A 16,034-nucleotide genomic window follows, 5' to 3' on the forward strand; every position below is an offset into this window, starting at 1 on the left:
AAAACAGACTTTGGAACAAAGGCTGTAACGAGAGACAAAGAAGGACCCAGTAATCTCACTTCTGGGTATTTAACCGAAGAAACTCAAAGTACTACTTTGAAGGACATACGTATACATACATCCATATGTTCATTGCAGCATTATTTATAATAGCCAACATATGGAGGCAACCTGGGTGTCCATCAGTGGATGAATGGATAAAGAAGAAGTGGTACACGTATACAACGGAATATTACTCAGTCATAAAAATAAACAAATAAGAAAATAAAATCTTGATATCTGCAACAACATGGATGGACCTAGAGGGTATTGTGCTGAGGAGAGTAAGTCAGGCAAAGACAAATGCCATATGATTCCACTTACATGTGGAATCTAAGGAACAAAACAAACAAAATAGAAACAAACTCATAGACACAGAGAACATTTTGGCGGTTGCCAGATGGGAGGGGGGTTGTGAGGTAGGTGAAAAATGGGAAGAGATTAAGAAGTACAAATTGGTAGTTACAACGTAATCGTGGAGATGTAAAGTACAGCATAAGGAATATAGTCAATAATATTGCAATAAGTGTGTATGGTATCAGGTACTACATTTCTCAGGGTGATCACTTTGTAAGTTATCTAAATGTCTAATCATTATGTTGTACACCTGAAACTATTATAAATTGTATGTCAAATGTAATGGGAAAAATAAAAAGATATTAAAAGAAAATAAATGAAAAGAAAGAAATAAAAAGCAAATGAGCCATGATGCTAACTGGGAGAATTGAGGTAGAGTTGCCCTGAAACCCCACTTAGGAAGAGAAGCCTAAGGCGTGAAGTTCTGCCAGTGCATAGACTCCATTTCAGTTACTTGCAACAAACTCTCAGACAGCAACCTTCTATCTGTTACTGATTGTCAACAATTATTGCAAGGATCCAAGTTCACTTGAATTCCTTCTGCTTCCCTAGAGCTGTACCTAGTGTCTTCTGTTGTTTGCCCCATTTCTCCTGCCTCCGGCCCATCCAGACTCTTGAGAATTACCCACCCCCACCTCAAAACTCTGGAATTCCACGCCCCAGAAAACATGCAGAGTAACTGCAGGTTACCTGCGATAGGGCTGACATTAGCACTTTCCACTCTGTCTGGTTGATGGTGAATGTGGAAAAGAGTTATCAGAGGCCTATGTCTCTGCAGGTTGTCGAGGCCATTACTGAAAATGAGAAAAGGAGAGGCAGCAGACAGCGGATTGATACCTCTTAGGGAAATGAAGAAAGGCCAGGACTGAGCAGAGGTTGCCCCTTTGAATTGAAGAGGGAGAGATGGGTGTGGGGAGTCCCGTCATGCTGGGAAGTATGCATTCGAAGGTAGCAGAAGGCCTGTGGGGCTGTGGCCTCAGATCACTGCTCAGGACAACAAACGCTTCATGTTGAAAATAAAGCCAGGCTTTGTCTATGACGAGGACTAGGCTAGGGGCAGGGCTAGAACTGGCTGTGGTCAGCTGACGTGGCTATACTGGGTACAGGAGCAGCCTAAAGAGTAGAAACAGGATGGCCAGGCCAGGGCAAGAAACGGGCAGCCAAGGGGCATCTTACCCTGCTAAGATAAACTCATTTTTGGAGCTGGCCATCTAGAGGAATGGAAGATCCAGGCCTGATAACTTCTTTCCACATTCACCATCAACAAGAGCAGGTAGAAACACATGACCCCAAGGGGGTCAAGCTGGTGAGGATGTTCAGTATGGCTCCCTTGTGGCCTCAGGAGCTCAAATGCTAATGACATTTACCACCAGACCAGTAGTAGCAGTAACAGCAGTACGGCATTAGTGTGATGGTATATAGGTACTGCTTGCTCTTGACAGTATGCTGTCGCTTTCATATGCATTGACAGTTTAATAGTCAAAAAACCCATGAGACAAGTTTATTATTCTTGTGTATAGATGAAGAGACCACTTCAGAGAGGCTAAGGAATTTGGTTCAGTTAAATGAAGTGGTACAATATTTAAGAGTATGAAAAATTAAGGTTGTATTTTGTAATCTAGAGCAAGCACTGAAAAGAAACCATGGAAAGAGGTACATCTAAAAAGCCAATAGATCAGTTAAAATGGAACTCAAAATATTTTTAATCCAAAATAAGGCAAGAAAGGAGAGAGGAACGAAGAAAGGGGGCGGGGAGAGACAAACAGAAAACAGTGAAATGGTAGATGTAAAATTAAACCACATTAATAAAAGGCAGAAATTGTCAAATGGATTTTTTTTAGAAGACAATACCAAACCACATGCTCTATAAGAATCATATTTTTAATATAAAGACACAGATGAGTGGAAAGTAAGTAGATGGGGAAAATATTACATGTAACCAATAAACATAAGATGCTTGGAATGGCACTAATATCAGATAAAGTAGACTTCAAGACATTACTAGAAATAAAGGGTAATCATTGCTGATAAAAGGTTCAAAAAGACATGTATGTAACATGTATGCAAACGCATGCAAAAATGGACAGAGTTAAAGAACAGACAAACCCACAAGCATAGTCGGACATTTATCACCTCTCAGCAACTGATAGAACTAGACAAAAATTCAACAAAAGTAGAAAATATGAACGCTGTTAACCACTTTGATCTGACAGAAGGTTTTACCAGCAGCTGAATACAACATTTTTTTTCAAGTGCACGTGGCACATTCACCAACATAGACATGCTGGGCCATACAACAAGCCTAAATGCATCTGAAAGGACTGAAATACAGGATGTATTCTCTGACCACAACAGAATTCAATTAGAAATCGATAACGAGATGACTGTAGTGTAAGCACCTGACAGATTTTTGTTGTTGTTGTTGTTGTTTTGTAATACAAGTGACTGACTTAAGCCTTTGGCTGCTGTGGCATCCACTTCTGAGACTATCTTGGATAAGCATTGCCAGCCACACAACTAGGTAAAGAGCCAGGCCTATGTGCTTGCACATGTGCACACACATGCACGTGCACACACACACATGCACACGCACACACGTTTCTTTTGTTTTAGAGGTCTTCATTTGACTGCTTGTTTTTCCTTTATCATGCTGTAATTCCTGCTCTTTTTAAAGTTCACCAAAAAAAGAATGACCCCTCAAAACCATAGACCTCTACTCTCGACTCCAATAAAAGCAGAACCCCGAGTCCACACTGTCTACCCACAACTTTGCTGCGTGGCCCCAAGCCTGCAGTGTACCTTCTAGAAATCTGAGTAATAAACCTTGTTTATTTTTCAAAGCTTACTGATGGTTATTGCAGAAGGCATCTTGCAGTCATCACAAGGACCACAAGGACCAGTCCAGCCGCGAGGTTGGTTCTGAAATGTCTGTCTGGCTCCCTGCGTGAGTGCCCCCAAGCATTTCTAGCTGATAGCATCACTGTCAACAGGCTGCAACCAGAAAACGATTGACGTAGCCGCGGCTGGCTTACTGACCAACGCCGGTAGGTAGCCCCATCTGGGAAGGGAACGCAGCTGAACGGCTGTGGCTCTGCTGTGCTTTCGCATGTTGCTCTGTCATGTGTTGCCTATGGTATCCATCCCCGAATGTCACTGGTGCCATAATAATCCAACGATCTTCCCAGAACAGGGTGATCAAGGCCATATGGTCTAACAAGATGTTTAGGCTGCTAATTGTAAAGGCCTTAATTGACATGCACAAGAGGGACCTCATACCTCAAGGCCAAGGAGTGCTCAGGAGGTTAGACTGGAGGATAAGGCTGCTGTCACCACCCAAAGAGAGGCTCTGGCCTAAAGGCACGAGGAAAGGATGCTCGGATAGGGAAGGAGGACAGGACACCTCCATCTTCGACCACCGAGTCGACAGGTCATGCCTGGACCACGAGTCCTAACCCAGGCTAGTCAAATAGCCTTGCGACCGGAACCAACAGCACCGAGACAGGGGCAATGCAGCCGAGGCCACTGTGGCTCTTCATCTCCTGACTGATAGGAGGATATTGTGGGTCCTATCAATGGACAAAAATATAACTGTCCTGAAAATCTGGTGCCAGCACCTCCTAAGAACCCCGAGGACGTGCACCACCTCCTTGACAAACGCAAAACTCCTCTGGACGCTTCCTGGGAGCTGCTCAGTGCTGGGGCACACCAACGTGCCGAGGGCCTGGTTTACACGCCGGCGGCCAAGGGCTTTCCCAAAGACCCTTTAGTGAGGAACGCACCAGTGGAGGCAGACGCCCCCCACCCAGAGAGGTCGAGTGGGAAAGCCCTTGGGAAGGAAAGTGATATCAGATTCCATAGTTTGACCCAGTGGTCCCCAACCTTTCTGGCACCAGCGACTGGTGCTCCTATGAGCAACTAATGCCTGATGCTCTGAGGTGGAGCTGAGGCGGCGATGCTGGTGCTGGGGAGCAGCCGCAAATACAGACGAAGCTTCGCCCGCTCGCCCGCCGCTCACCTCCTGCTGTGCGGCCCGGTTCCTAACAGGCCACGGACTGCTACCGGTCTGTGGCCCGGGGGCTAGGGACCCCTGGCTTAACCCTTTTGCCATTTAGGAAAAAAAAAAAAGGACAGCTCACTGCCAGCATCAATTTAACATCATGCATAAGGATGCTACGTTTTCTAGGAATTGGTATTTTCAGCAATCAAGAATTACTATATTTTGGAAATGGACATGCCACTGCTAAAAACAGAATGCTATAAATGGAATGATGTCATTTGTCTCCAAGGACTATCAATATACTAGAGCGATGGAAAAATAATAAAAAAGATATTTCACGGCAAACTTTGGGGGTAAAGTTAGAACTGTAATCCACAAGCTATCTCAGGGTAAATACTGCAGCTACATGCACTGCTGGCAAATAATCTCGGGGCAAACACGAAATGGGTTAGAGTTCAGTCCTACAAGACTGCACCCTCCCCCACACTAGAGGCCAGTCACAAGTCCAGGTTGTGACCCGTGCTTCTGATTGACTAAATCTGTTCCCAGGGCCTTCTCCTTGGGTTTAACTAATTTGCTAGGACGGCTCACAGAACTCAGGAAACCTGATTACACACTATATTGTTATGTTGTATATTCTATTCTATTCTATTCTATTCTATTCTATTCTATTCTATTCTATTCTATTCTATTCTATATTATAAAAGGATATAACTCAGGAACAGACAGATAGAAGAGATTCATAAAGAAAGGTGTGGGAAAGAGCTCGGAGCTTCCTGCCCTCTACAGGACACCACTTTCCCTAGATCTGCACGTGGTCACCAACGTGGCAGCTCTCTGAACCCCGTCCTTTTGAGTTTTTATGGAGGCTTTGTTACGTGAGCAAGATTGATGAAATCATTGTCTGTTGGTGATTGAACTCAGTCTCCAGACCTCTCCCTTCCCTCGAGGTTGGGGGTAGACTGAACCCTCCAACCCTCTCATCACATGGTTGGCTCCCCTGGTAACCAGCCCCCAATCTCTGGTGAGTTCCAAAAGCTACTTCATCAACATAACAAGACATCTTTATGGCTCACATCACTTAGGAAATTCCAAGGGTTTAAGAAGCATGCCAGAAACTGCCAGAAACGAGGATGAAGACCAAATACAATTTCTTATAAATCGCATTATCACAAATGGGTTTATCATTTCCGTAACCAGAGTGACTCAAATGACCTTCATTTCTAACCCTGAAAATGCCCCATTGGAGCCCGAATCCAGAAGATTCTTTATAAGGCTGCTCCCCCTAATTACAGGGCATCGTGACTACATTTTATTGATACCAAAACCATCCAAAAAGGACTGGAGGGAACCAACATGGAGGCCAGACATGGAGAAGACCCTCCCCCACCCAGATGCCCAGACACTTCAGACTCCTGCCTTCCGCTCCCGCTGCCACGAAGGGTCTGCTGGAACAAGCGTCCCTCACGGAAGAGGTTCCCCACTCCCTCCCAGTAAGCCCCCCATCGGATACGCTCCTTAAGGAACTATACAGGCAAGCCTCTCCCAGGAGTTACAAACACTTGGTGTTCCCGGCCACTTGACAGCCAGTCTTGAAACTCTAGGCCCTGAAACCAGTATTTGCCCAGCTGCAGCCTCCTCCGCTATCCACCCTCCTGCCACACAATTGCCCTCTGCCCCCAAGCCTGTCCCTGCTACTCTCTCTGCCCCCTCCCTGAACCTCCAGGACTGGCAGCCTCGTAAGGCCCTATCCTAGGAATTTGGTGGCTCCCTAGGACTTGTCCCACCTCCTCGGGGCAATCCCCCCTATACCACTTCGGTGGGCCACAGAGCCAATAACAATGCACAGTCTTTTTTTAGCACTATTAAAAACAGGGCTCATGTCACTGTCATTCCAGGCAATCCCTCTAAATTCTCTCCTCCTACAGGGCATGGCTGGTAAACAAAGGTTACAAACTCGTTTGTTTGTATTATTGGAACCATTCACTTCAAACAGCTCCCCCGCCCCCGCCCCCGCTCCCCAAAGAAGTCCAGGCTCTTGGCCTTCCTGGTGGGACTTGCAAATAGATACTGGTGACTCTTCCTATCCCATCAAGATGGTAAACACTTCTTAACATAAACAGGGCGCCTAAAGCCTAGCCCTGTCGTTAAAGATGTGAGACAGGGGCCCCTGAGCTCACAATCTCCCCTTTCAGTGTCCCCGGCCACTAGTTAGTGAAAGATGCCTCGCCATTGACCACGGAAATGGCAGTGCTCAGGTTCCCCCATTAAAGCTCCAGTTCCTCATATTATAGAGCTGGCTGAGGACATACAATGGGCCCAGAAAGCAGCCTTCACAGTCACCAACCTGTTCTGATCATGGAGGGATCCCAGACCCAGTTTGCTTTCACTTTTGAAGGGATGCAATACACATGGCCTTGACTCCCAACAGAATACTTAAACAGTTCATGTACAATTGCACATGAACTCTGCCTCCACGATTAAGGTACTGTACAACTGGAAAAGTACCATTTTGGGCGTTGTATCAATGACAGTATGCTGAGGGGTCCCCCTGAGGAAATGGTGCAGGCAGGTTGGCACCCCTCACGGACCACTTATTCCAACATGACTGGTCAGTCGCCCCTCACAAGATCCAAGGCCCAGCCTCTCCTCAAGTTTTGGGCATCTACGTGTGGAAAACTCCCCCAACAGTCAAATACCAATGACCTTTAAACCACTCACTACACTCAGACAGGCATGACACATACTAGGTCTTCTCATGTTCTGGAGATGACACATCCATCATTGGTACTCATTCTTTGTCTTGTACACACAGCCACATCAAGCCTGCCACCTCTCCTTGGGGTGCAGCCCAACAGTACACTGGAGAAGTTTAGACTTCCTGACCCCACGTTCCAGGTGGAGTCCTCGGCCACATCTGACAATGCTTCCTGGAGCCTCTGGGTAAAACATGAGTCTGTGGTTTCAGACCAAGCAGCTACTCCTGTCAGCAACTGGCTGGATCTACTCTTTGAGAGCCAGCTTTTGGCCTCCTACTGGGCTTGAGATCCAGGGCAGGCCGCCCCTGAATGTGGTATACCGATTACTCTGAGTTAAATTTACTTGACAAGCAGCTAGTGCCAGAAGGGCACCGTGACCCTATGTCTTCTTGGATTCCAGAAATCAATCTGCTCCGGGAGGGATGAGAGAGAAAAACTTATCACTTCAGCTAAGAGATCCAGGGCCCAAGAGCCCACATAATCAAACCCACCCAAACCCGAACTTTCTTTAGATTTCTCACTAATAAATCCCCAAGCCTTGCTTAGGTTCCTAATGAATACTAAGGATTTTTTTTTGTCCTGTCAATTCTTCAAATTTATATTTTCTTTGCCTAAAAAAATATATAAAACACTGGCTGTTTCATCATTTCTCTGAATGTATCTATGATCTCCCATGCACACATATTTAAAATTTCTTTCTCCTGTTAATCCGGTTTCGTGTCAATTTTATTTTAGTCCAGATGTAAGGATTTAAGAAAGGCGAAGGGGGATTCTCTCCCTCCCAACAGGTCCTTTCGAAAACCAAGGTCCTAACTGGCCCCCTCGCCTGTTACTATTCCTGCCCAAGTTCCTGTAATGTCCTAGGCTGGAAACGCCTCCCAGCAGCTCTGCTGGGCCCCTGATGTCTCCTTGGTAAATGGGAACAGTACCTCCAAGAAAGGTCTAACCCTGATGTCAAAGGCCTTTCAGACCACTGAAGGACGTGAGTTCCTCATGCTCAGCCACTTGCCCTTGAACCTTGAGGAAGTGATAGACTCTCAATTCTTCCTCCTCTGACTACCCTGGGCGCTGCTTAGGACCAGCTGTCAGATGAACAGGCATAATAAAATTTAATTTTATTATGTTTCAGTATACAGTACAATGGTTTATGTAGTTTATGAAACGATCCCCCTGATTACTCTTTCTCTCCTCTGGCTCTCCACCGAGCCATTTCATTACTGCTGACTCTATTCCCTCTGACCTTCTATCTCATGCGTCAGCAATGTGGGCAGCAGCCAAGGTTGTGGTAAACAAGTACGTTCTCTGCTCCCAAATCAAACAGTGACGAAGATCCAGATGGGGACACAGTCCCCGGGGAGACCGACCATACTGGCAGGTTGATTTCCTTGTCCCGCTGCCCCCTTCTGCTGGGGCTTCCAGATTGGATGTCACAATCATCGATACATGGGACTCCTCTCGGCAACTCCCACCTGGAATTTCTCCTCAAAACAAGTTGTCTCTTTCCTTACACACTGACTCTGATCCCCTATGTATCGCTGGGACATTATGGACTCTGACCATGGTACCCACCTCAGGAGACTCAGCAGTGGGCTCCGTGACAACATCCTTTGGAAGCTCCATCCGGGTTCCCCCTGCCCAGGGCTGGCCTCGCCCAGTGTCAGAACAGCCTCCTCAGAGAGACTCTCCTTAAGTCACTTCCAGGCAAATGGTCCCCCAAATGGATCGAACTCTTGCCCCAGCCCCACATCCCGATTATGACGCATCCCCCAAAATTCCACTTTGGGTCATCTCTGACCATCCTCAAGCTTTTCCCCTCCAAAACCACATCCTTTTTATTTTTTCCTGACTTCACGTGCCCCTTCTTGCTATGATTTTTCCAGCACCTCACCATCTGCTCACACTGGTGACTTAATGAAGGGCAAATAGTCCAATATGACCCCCTAATCACGGAATGCCCGCCCCTCAGGCCAAAAGCCCATCAAGTTAGCTCGAGATAACTTCCTCAGAAACCATGACACCGCCGAGGACTCTCCAAAAGGTGCCACTTCCTTGCTGACCTCTCTCCCGGAATAGAGTGGCTACAAGGGATAGCTAGCTCATGAAACTAAATTCCCCTACTAATTTACGGAAAGTAGAAATCGTCGCCTCAGGACAGTGTGGGTGGCACCGTTTGGGTGTCAAGAGAAAAAGAAACCCTCTACTTGGTAGATGCAAGCCACGCTTGGAGATGAGACTATGGCAAGAAAGCTACACGTGGTGGCCTGAGCAAAATGGTATCGATGAAGCCATTTCAGAACGGACCAGAGCCGCCATCCCAGAGGAAAGGCCTTGCATGTCTTGCGTCTTGAACCCTTGGAATGTTTGACTTGGGCAAAATAAACTTTGCATCGTGTCAGCCCAGTGCTGCCTTCCAAATGACCCCGTGCAGTCCCTAAGAGGAATGTGGACCTCGTGACCACAAGGACTGATGTGTCTGACCCGAGAATACCGTAGATCATTAGCAACAACAGAAATTTCTTCCTTCTACTCATGTAATGGCTTCCTTCCCCCTTCTCGTAAAAACCCATGTTTTCGCTCCATAATCGGAACATTATCTGGGGTTCTGCCTGATTCGGTGCTTCCCCAATAATTATTCTCTGATTCTTTGAGAGGCTTGTTACCGCTCACTTTGGCTTTTTATTTTTAGGTTAACATGACCCACAACTTTCTCAGCGAGAGAGCAACTGCACTCAGCTATTAGTCAATATGCAAATAGCTCAGCCAGAAGAACCTGACTCAAGCTCATCAAATGTCAGTGCTCTGTGGGGCTGTGGCTATTCTTAGGGCTTTGTAGGGCCCTTGGGCCTAACCATCACACAGATCCAATGCTGGAATAATGCCGCTCCAACTCATAATTGCATCATAGGATGAAAAAGCGTAGAAAGTTGGAGAACTCTATTGGAAAAGCTCAGGCCAGCATGCCACTGAGTCTGGGCAGCAAAAGGCCCTCTGGAAGTGATGTCTAAATGACACTCAGCCCCAGACTTCTGTACATCAGACTTCTGTGCTTCAAGCTAACTGGCCCTATAATTGCCTGCACATAAAACCCATCTGCTGACAGGGACTGTGCTCCACAATTTGTCCTGCCCTCGTGGTCAGTCCCCGGGATGCCAAAATATCATCTGTAAGACCTCCCTTAGCCTGTGATATAAACGTGCCCAGAATCTGTGTGTTTTGGAGGAGCTCCTCTGGGGATAAAAGGACAACTACCTGATCTGTTGCAAGGTCACTCAGGCTGGCCTCCTCCAGCCCATGACCAACACTCCGATGAGGTAGTCACATGGGAGGATCACCCACTGCCTGGGTGGCCACTAGTCCAGAGAACATATCACCTTGTTGAAACCTAGCCACTTGTCCCGATGGCCCAAGATGTTAAAATATTCCACAATATTACCCGAATCTTTGGAAGAGATTCCTAGGTCCCAAGATCACTGACCTGTTTTGTGGCTGCACATCCTGTAAGCTTGTGACGATGGCTATGGACTGAATTTGACTATTGCCTGTATGATTATCATAGGATTTGCAACTACGTTCTTTAGACGTGTACTTGCTTGGTTACAACTCCCCTATCCCAGACTTTTAACATATCCGCAACCCAGGCTGCCAACGTCCTGTCCACTGCCTTGTGTCACAGGGTGGACTGTAGTGTAAGCAGCTGACAGTTGGTTTTGTTGTGAGTGCCTGGCTTAGGCTTCTGATTGCTGAGGTGTCCACTTCAACGATGGCTACCTCACAGAGATGAAGAACCAGGCCACCCTCCCCACCCCAAAAGCTTCCTTTGTTTTAGAGATTTCTGATAGACTCAGATAATTGACCATTTGTTTTTCTTTCTCCCGCTTTACATACCATTCTTATGATGATCAAGGACACAGGTGAGTCCAATGGAGTGCAATTAGTTTCTAATGCGATTCCAGGTGCCACATGGGAGCGGAGGGGAGGGAACAAGGAGGAGGGAACATCTCACGCTGGTTGAGGCCAAAAAGGCCTGATACAAATTCGAGGTGCTGCACAGTGCCAGGTTTTTGACTGAGGCAACTTAGCCGGCCCATCACCTGACCTCGATCTCTTCTCATTGTATAGACCGAGCAGAGCCTCTTCGAGGGGTCCTTCTGCTCTGCCCCAGGGCTGCCAGGTTCTTTTCACCAGGCAGGACCCCAGCTGCCACTCATGATGGAAACTACAGCCACCTGGCCCCTGTTATCCCGGGCTCTGGCACATCACCATCAGCCTCAGTCCTGCAGTGCCTCCTACCACTTGCTTGGGCTCAGTCTAGTGGGCACCTCTGATGAACTTCGCCACTGGGCCCCCCCAATCAGCTCCTTCCCTCTTGCTCTGGCAGATGGGTGCAGTCTTCCAGGCCTTCCTGCGAAAGCCACCCATTGGCATTCTTCCTGATCTAGCGCCTCACGCCCACTCTACCCCACCCCTGGCCGAGCCCTTTGATCCCTTCTTCCACCACCTGACACGGCGATGCTGGCATTTCCACCTCACTCAGTGGGCTCCAGGGCCACTTCCAAGCTTCTGAGAGCCATCATGGCAGCATGTGGGCTCGGCGGTCTGGCAAGGGCATTAAAACCTCCATCCTGAGTGAGTGTGCTCCCAAATCAATACACTCTCCCATATCCATTTTAGGTTCTGCCCCAACCGTGATCAAGCACTCTCGAGGTCCAGCCCCCATCATCCTCTCCTGGCCCCGGCCAGCACCTGCTGCCTGGGTCCTGCAGCTCCCTGGGGAAGGAGTCTCTACTCTCTTCCCAGGCCCCACACACCATCATGGCCAGGAGCAGAGTTGGGGCCAATGCTGGGTGTCATTGTCCTGCAGGACTCTGACCTTGTCCTAACAGACCTGTCTAGGGTGAGGGTTTAACCTTTGGATCTTGGCTGCTCTGGGACTCGGTCCTGGACCAGTCTTCGGTGCCTGCGACCGCAGGAGGCGAGAGCCTCTCTGTGGGCAGCTCCCCGGCTTCCGCAGCCAGCTTTCACTTGCCTGTGAATCATTCTCAGCTTTTTCTTTTTCCAAAGACTTGACCGTGCTTAGCAACAGCTGCACCACTTCACCATCCTTATAATTTCTCCCTCCATATTTCTCAACCTCCCGATATCTGGAACCCACTAGTGAGTTCTTTTCCACCAGAATACCACCCCAGTTTGTCAAGTCAGTGGCAGAACTTTTAACAATTCCATCGTTACCTTGTGCCAAGGTCCACGTTCCCTGTACCAACAGTGAAGGGGTCCTTGTTGCCAGCCAGCCAGCAGTCAGTGCTCCAACTCCAGAATCCCAACTAGCATGGGGGAAGTTTATCGGAGAAGCCCCAAGAGATGGACGCAGGGTCAAGCAGAGGGAAAAACAACCTCTTCACTATCCCAAGTTTGGGCTAAGAAACTGGGGCTTTAAAAACCTCACTGCCCAATCAGCCATGTGGACCGCCCAGAAAAGACCCTGATCAAGACGATTCTCTTCAGCTGAGGAAATTTGAAGAGCGGAGGAGGCACAGCATGGGGGCGGTCTGCTGGCAATGCTGGGTACAAGTCATTCCTGGCAGGGCTCATCACAGCCCATCATGGTGCCCAATAGACTGGGTGCAGACGCCGGGTGAGAAGTGACTGTTGAATGGTGTGGCCTTCTCTGGCTGTACACAGTGACTAACTCTTCTGATTGATTCAGATGTTTCAGTTAAGTAGGAAGCAAGTTCACCTACAGACAGAGAAAAGGTGGGAAGAAAAGGTGCATCATGACAAACAAGGTCTAACGGAACAAGAATATGCAGTCCCTTCCCTGGGGGCGGCTGTGGGGGAAGCGTGTCTGGTGCTTAACTGTCCTTTTCAGTATAACACCTAATTCAAAATATTTGGAATAACTTGGGTAGATATGTCTACTTTTTCAACTGTAATTTTTATGAAATTTAAATGCAGCTAAACTACTCCTGATGAAAAATTATCATCATAATTGAGATGTGTTAGAAGTGCAAATTACACTTTGGATTTCAAAGACCGGCATGAGAAAAAGAATGTAAAATATACCATTAATAATTTTAAAACGTCGATTACAAGCTGAAATGATAATATGTGGATATATTGAATGAATTAAAAACAGTGTATTAGTAAAATTCAATCACCTATTTCCTTTGACTTTCTTAGTCAGGCTACCAGATAATTTAAAATCACTTATTTGGCTCACGTTTCTTTGGTGCACAGCACCGGGTTAGAAGCCAGAGGCCAGGCATAGCCATGTGGTCTTCACATTGACCACCAGGTGGCAACCTTATCTCAGGACTGAAGTTTCAGACTCCAGGAGGCTGCCTCGTCCAAGATGGATCATCTCGAAGGAACCCTAAAGAAAAACACCAAGATACAAAGAAAACTAGGAGAAAGACCTGGGAGAGGAGAGAGGAGAGGGGCATTTGAGCTGGAGTTGTGTGTGGTCCTCGCTGTGGGCTCAGCTGTGGGAGGAGAGTAGGAAATGAACCGTGAGAATTCTGTCTGCTTCTCTCCCAGCTCCAGTGCTTTGGGGAAATGGGAGCCTGCGCCAGGCCCATCTATGCTAGCTAGTACAGGTGTCCTCGAAATAAACGGGGTGTGCAGAAGCTCTGTGCGTGTGAGAAGCCAAGGAGGACAGGAAGACCACCTCCGTGGCCCCATCCCAACACCCTCCCACACACATACACACCCCTTCCGGGTGCTGCTGAGCAGGAAATGGGGCCCAGGGCAGTTTCTTGGTGGGACTGGCAGTGAATAGCTGTGATCTTCTGGTACCTAGACCTCTTCCACTGCCTCCCACTCCTGAGCTCAAGGGACTGACAGCCGCTAGGGACTCTGACCTCTCTCCATGTGTGTTGCAGGACTTAGTACTCAATGCCTCTGTGGGAATATGCACTCATAGGCAAAAATAATGAGAATTCTGAGGGCCTCAGTTGCTTCAGCAGAAATTCACATATTGGAGCTTCAATAAGAAAAATAATTACAATGGATCAAAACCCTCAAATATATTTAAATCCATGAGTACCTAATGATTCTCAAAAACAAAAATGAAGTTAATAGGGTCACCTTTGGGAAAGGATAGAGAACAAATTCATTATTTTAAAAAATCGGTAAAAGAAGAAAACATTTTTAAAAACCTGTAAAAGAAAAAGAAGCATATACTCTCTGCATGAACAGTACCACCGGGTAATTGAATGATAGATAGAGAATTATCTCTCTAAAAGTATTCCAGATGATAAATGAAAAAGCAATGTTAAAATTAAGTTACCACCACTTTGCAAGCCCTCCAAGAACTGATGCATCCAGGCATGAGCATCAAAATCATCTGACCTCAGAAAAAGAGAGCCAGCCAGTCCTGACAGCTCCTGATGAAGAACACAGCTCCACCTACAGTCTGGTGGAACAGATTGAACCTGAGTCTGATCAAGCCTCCGGATGTAACTGACTAATCTCAGAAAACACAGGGGACAAGGCGGTAGCTGAAAGGACAGTGGTGCCAACCTCAGGGTCTGGATTGATATGTCCCAAGCTATGCTGTTTTGCGCGTGTACCATGTGTCCGGGGTCCTGGGGTCTGAGGCAGAGAAAGGTGGAGATAGGATGCTCACTCCATGGCACTGGGTGTGGGGAGCTAAAGGCAGAGGTGCCTGGAGCATGTGGTGGAGGGAGAAATACATGACTACGCTATCTTGGTCTCAGTGCCAACCCTTAAGGGCTATGGACTGCATAGCAAGGCCAGGGACTCCTGCCTTCTAGAAAGCTCCATGGGCCAAAGCAGGCCCAAGCAAATAGGACCTGGATTCTACCCCACGGGGAAGTCCTGAGCGGGAAAGCTGAGATAAAAGACAGCTTCCTGAGGACACGGGGCTTGCGGGGAATACCTGTTCCCCTGGAGACAGAGTGGTCACATTGCCCCCTGGTGGCTAACATGGAAACTGCAGCCCCGCATCCCCTAGGGCCGAGCCCGCGCGCGTGCGCACACACACCCCCACCCCAACCCCCCACCTCCCCCACACAAAAACGTGCAGTCAGTGTTTCTGTAGCGATGCCTTTAATGGGAACACTCAAAGTTGGGACGGTAGGGACCATAGGTTCAGTTAGCAGCCAGGATCTTCTGGACCCAGGGTATGAGCTCCGTGACGCGGGCGTACACTCCAGGTGTGGAGGTGGAGCAGGTGCTACTGCCCCAGGACACGATGCCCACCAGGGTCCAGGATTCGTCCTTCCGGCAGACCAGGGGGCCGCCAGAGTCACCCTGCAAGAGGAAAAAGATGAAAGAGGTTGCCAGGGCCCTAGTGTGCCCCGACCCGGCCGAGTCCAGGGGGCGTGCGGAGAAGTGACAAGTGCGGGCTCAGTGGCCTTGCATGAGAAACGTGGTTCTGGGCTATGTGGCAGCCCCGTCTCTGCCACCTGCTCCGAGAGGGCCTGGGGCAGGTGGCTTACGCTCTCAGCCCGGCCATCATGAGTAAAATGGGCTGCAAACGTCCAGCTCACAGGGTCGGTGACAGATTAAACACCCCTGGGAAGCCCCGCGCCACATCCGGCCCTCACGAGGCATCTGCTAGTGCTGGTCCTCGATTTCGCGGGGGCAGCGAGCAAGGAGTGAGGTTAAGCAGACGGTGACAGAGAGGAGCGGGCCTCCTGGCCTGGCCCGGGTGGGCCGAGGTCAGTGAGGGTGGCAGGGCGGCCGGAGAGAGACCACACCTTGCAGGAGGAGACGCCGCTGGCGCCGGCGCAGACCATCACGTCGCTGATCTTGCTGCCCCAGAACGTCTTGCATTCGGCGTTGGACAGGAGGGGCAGGGCCGCCTGCTGCAGCTTGTCGGGGGTCTTGTTGGCTGGAGGGACAGAGGGGTGGGGTCAGTG

General features: G+C 48.4%; 1 protein-coding gene and 1 long non-coding RNA gene across 2 annotated transcripts in view; both read right to left on the bottom strand.

Moving 5' to 3' along the window:
- LOC111731493 overlaps positions 1–12,543 on the bottom strand; it is a 27,666-nt gene extending 15,123 nt beyond the window's left edge. The window contains exon 1 of the long non-coding RNA XR_002777163.1: positions 12,382–12,543. This is a non-coding gene — a long non-coding RNA (uncharacterized LOC111731493). The remainder of the gene's footprint in view (positions 1–12,381) is intronic.
- Positions 12,544–15,261: 2,718 nt separating this feature from the next.
- LOC105305376 (chymotrypsinogen 2-like) overlaps positions 15,262–16,034 on the bottom strand; it is a 4,965-nt gene continuing 4,192 nt past the window's right edge. Inside the window, exons 6-7 of the mRNA XM_011379966.1 lie at positions 15,873–16,006; positions 15,262–15,423 (exon numbers count right to left, since the gene is read on the bottom strand). Of these exons, the coding sequence (XP_011378268.1) occupies positions 15,262–15,423; positions 15,873–16,006 (296 nt within the window). The remainder of the gene's footprint in view (positions 15,424–15,872; positions 16,007–16,034) is intronic.

Source organism: Pteropus vampyrus, unplaced genomic scaffold, assembly GCF_000151845.1.
Source record: "Pteropus vampyrus isolate Shadow unplaced genomic scaffold, Pvam_2.0 Scaffold379, whole genome shotgun sequence".
Taxonomy (NCBI): Eukaryota; Metazoa; Chordata; class Mammalia; order Chiroptera; family Pteropodidae; genus Pteropus; species Pteropus vampyrus.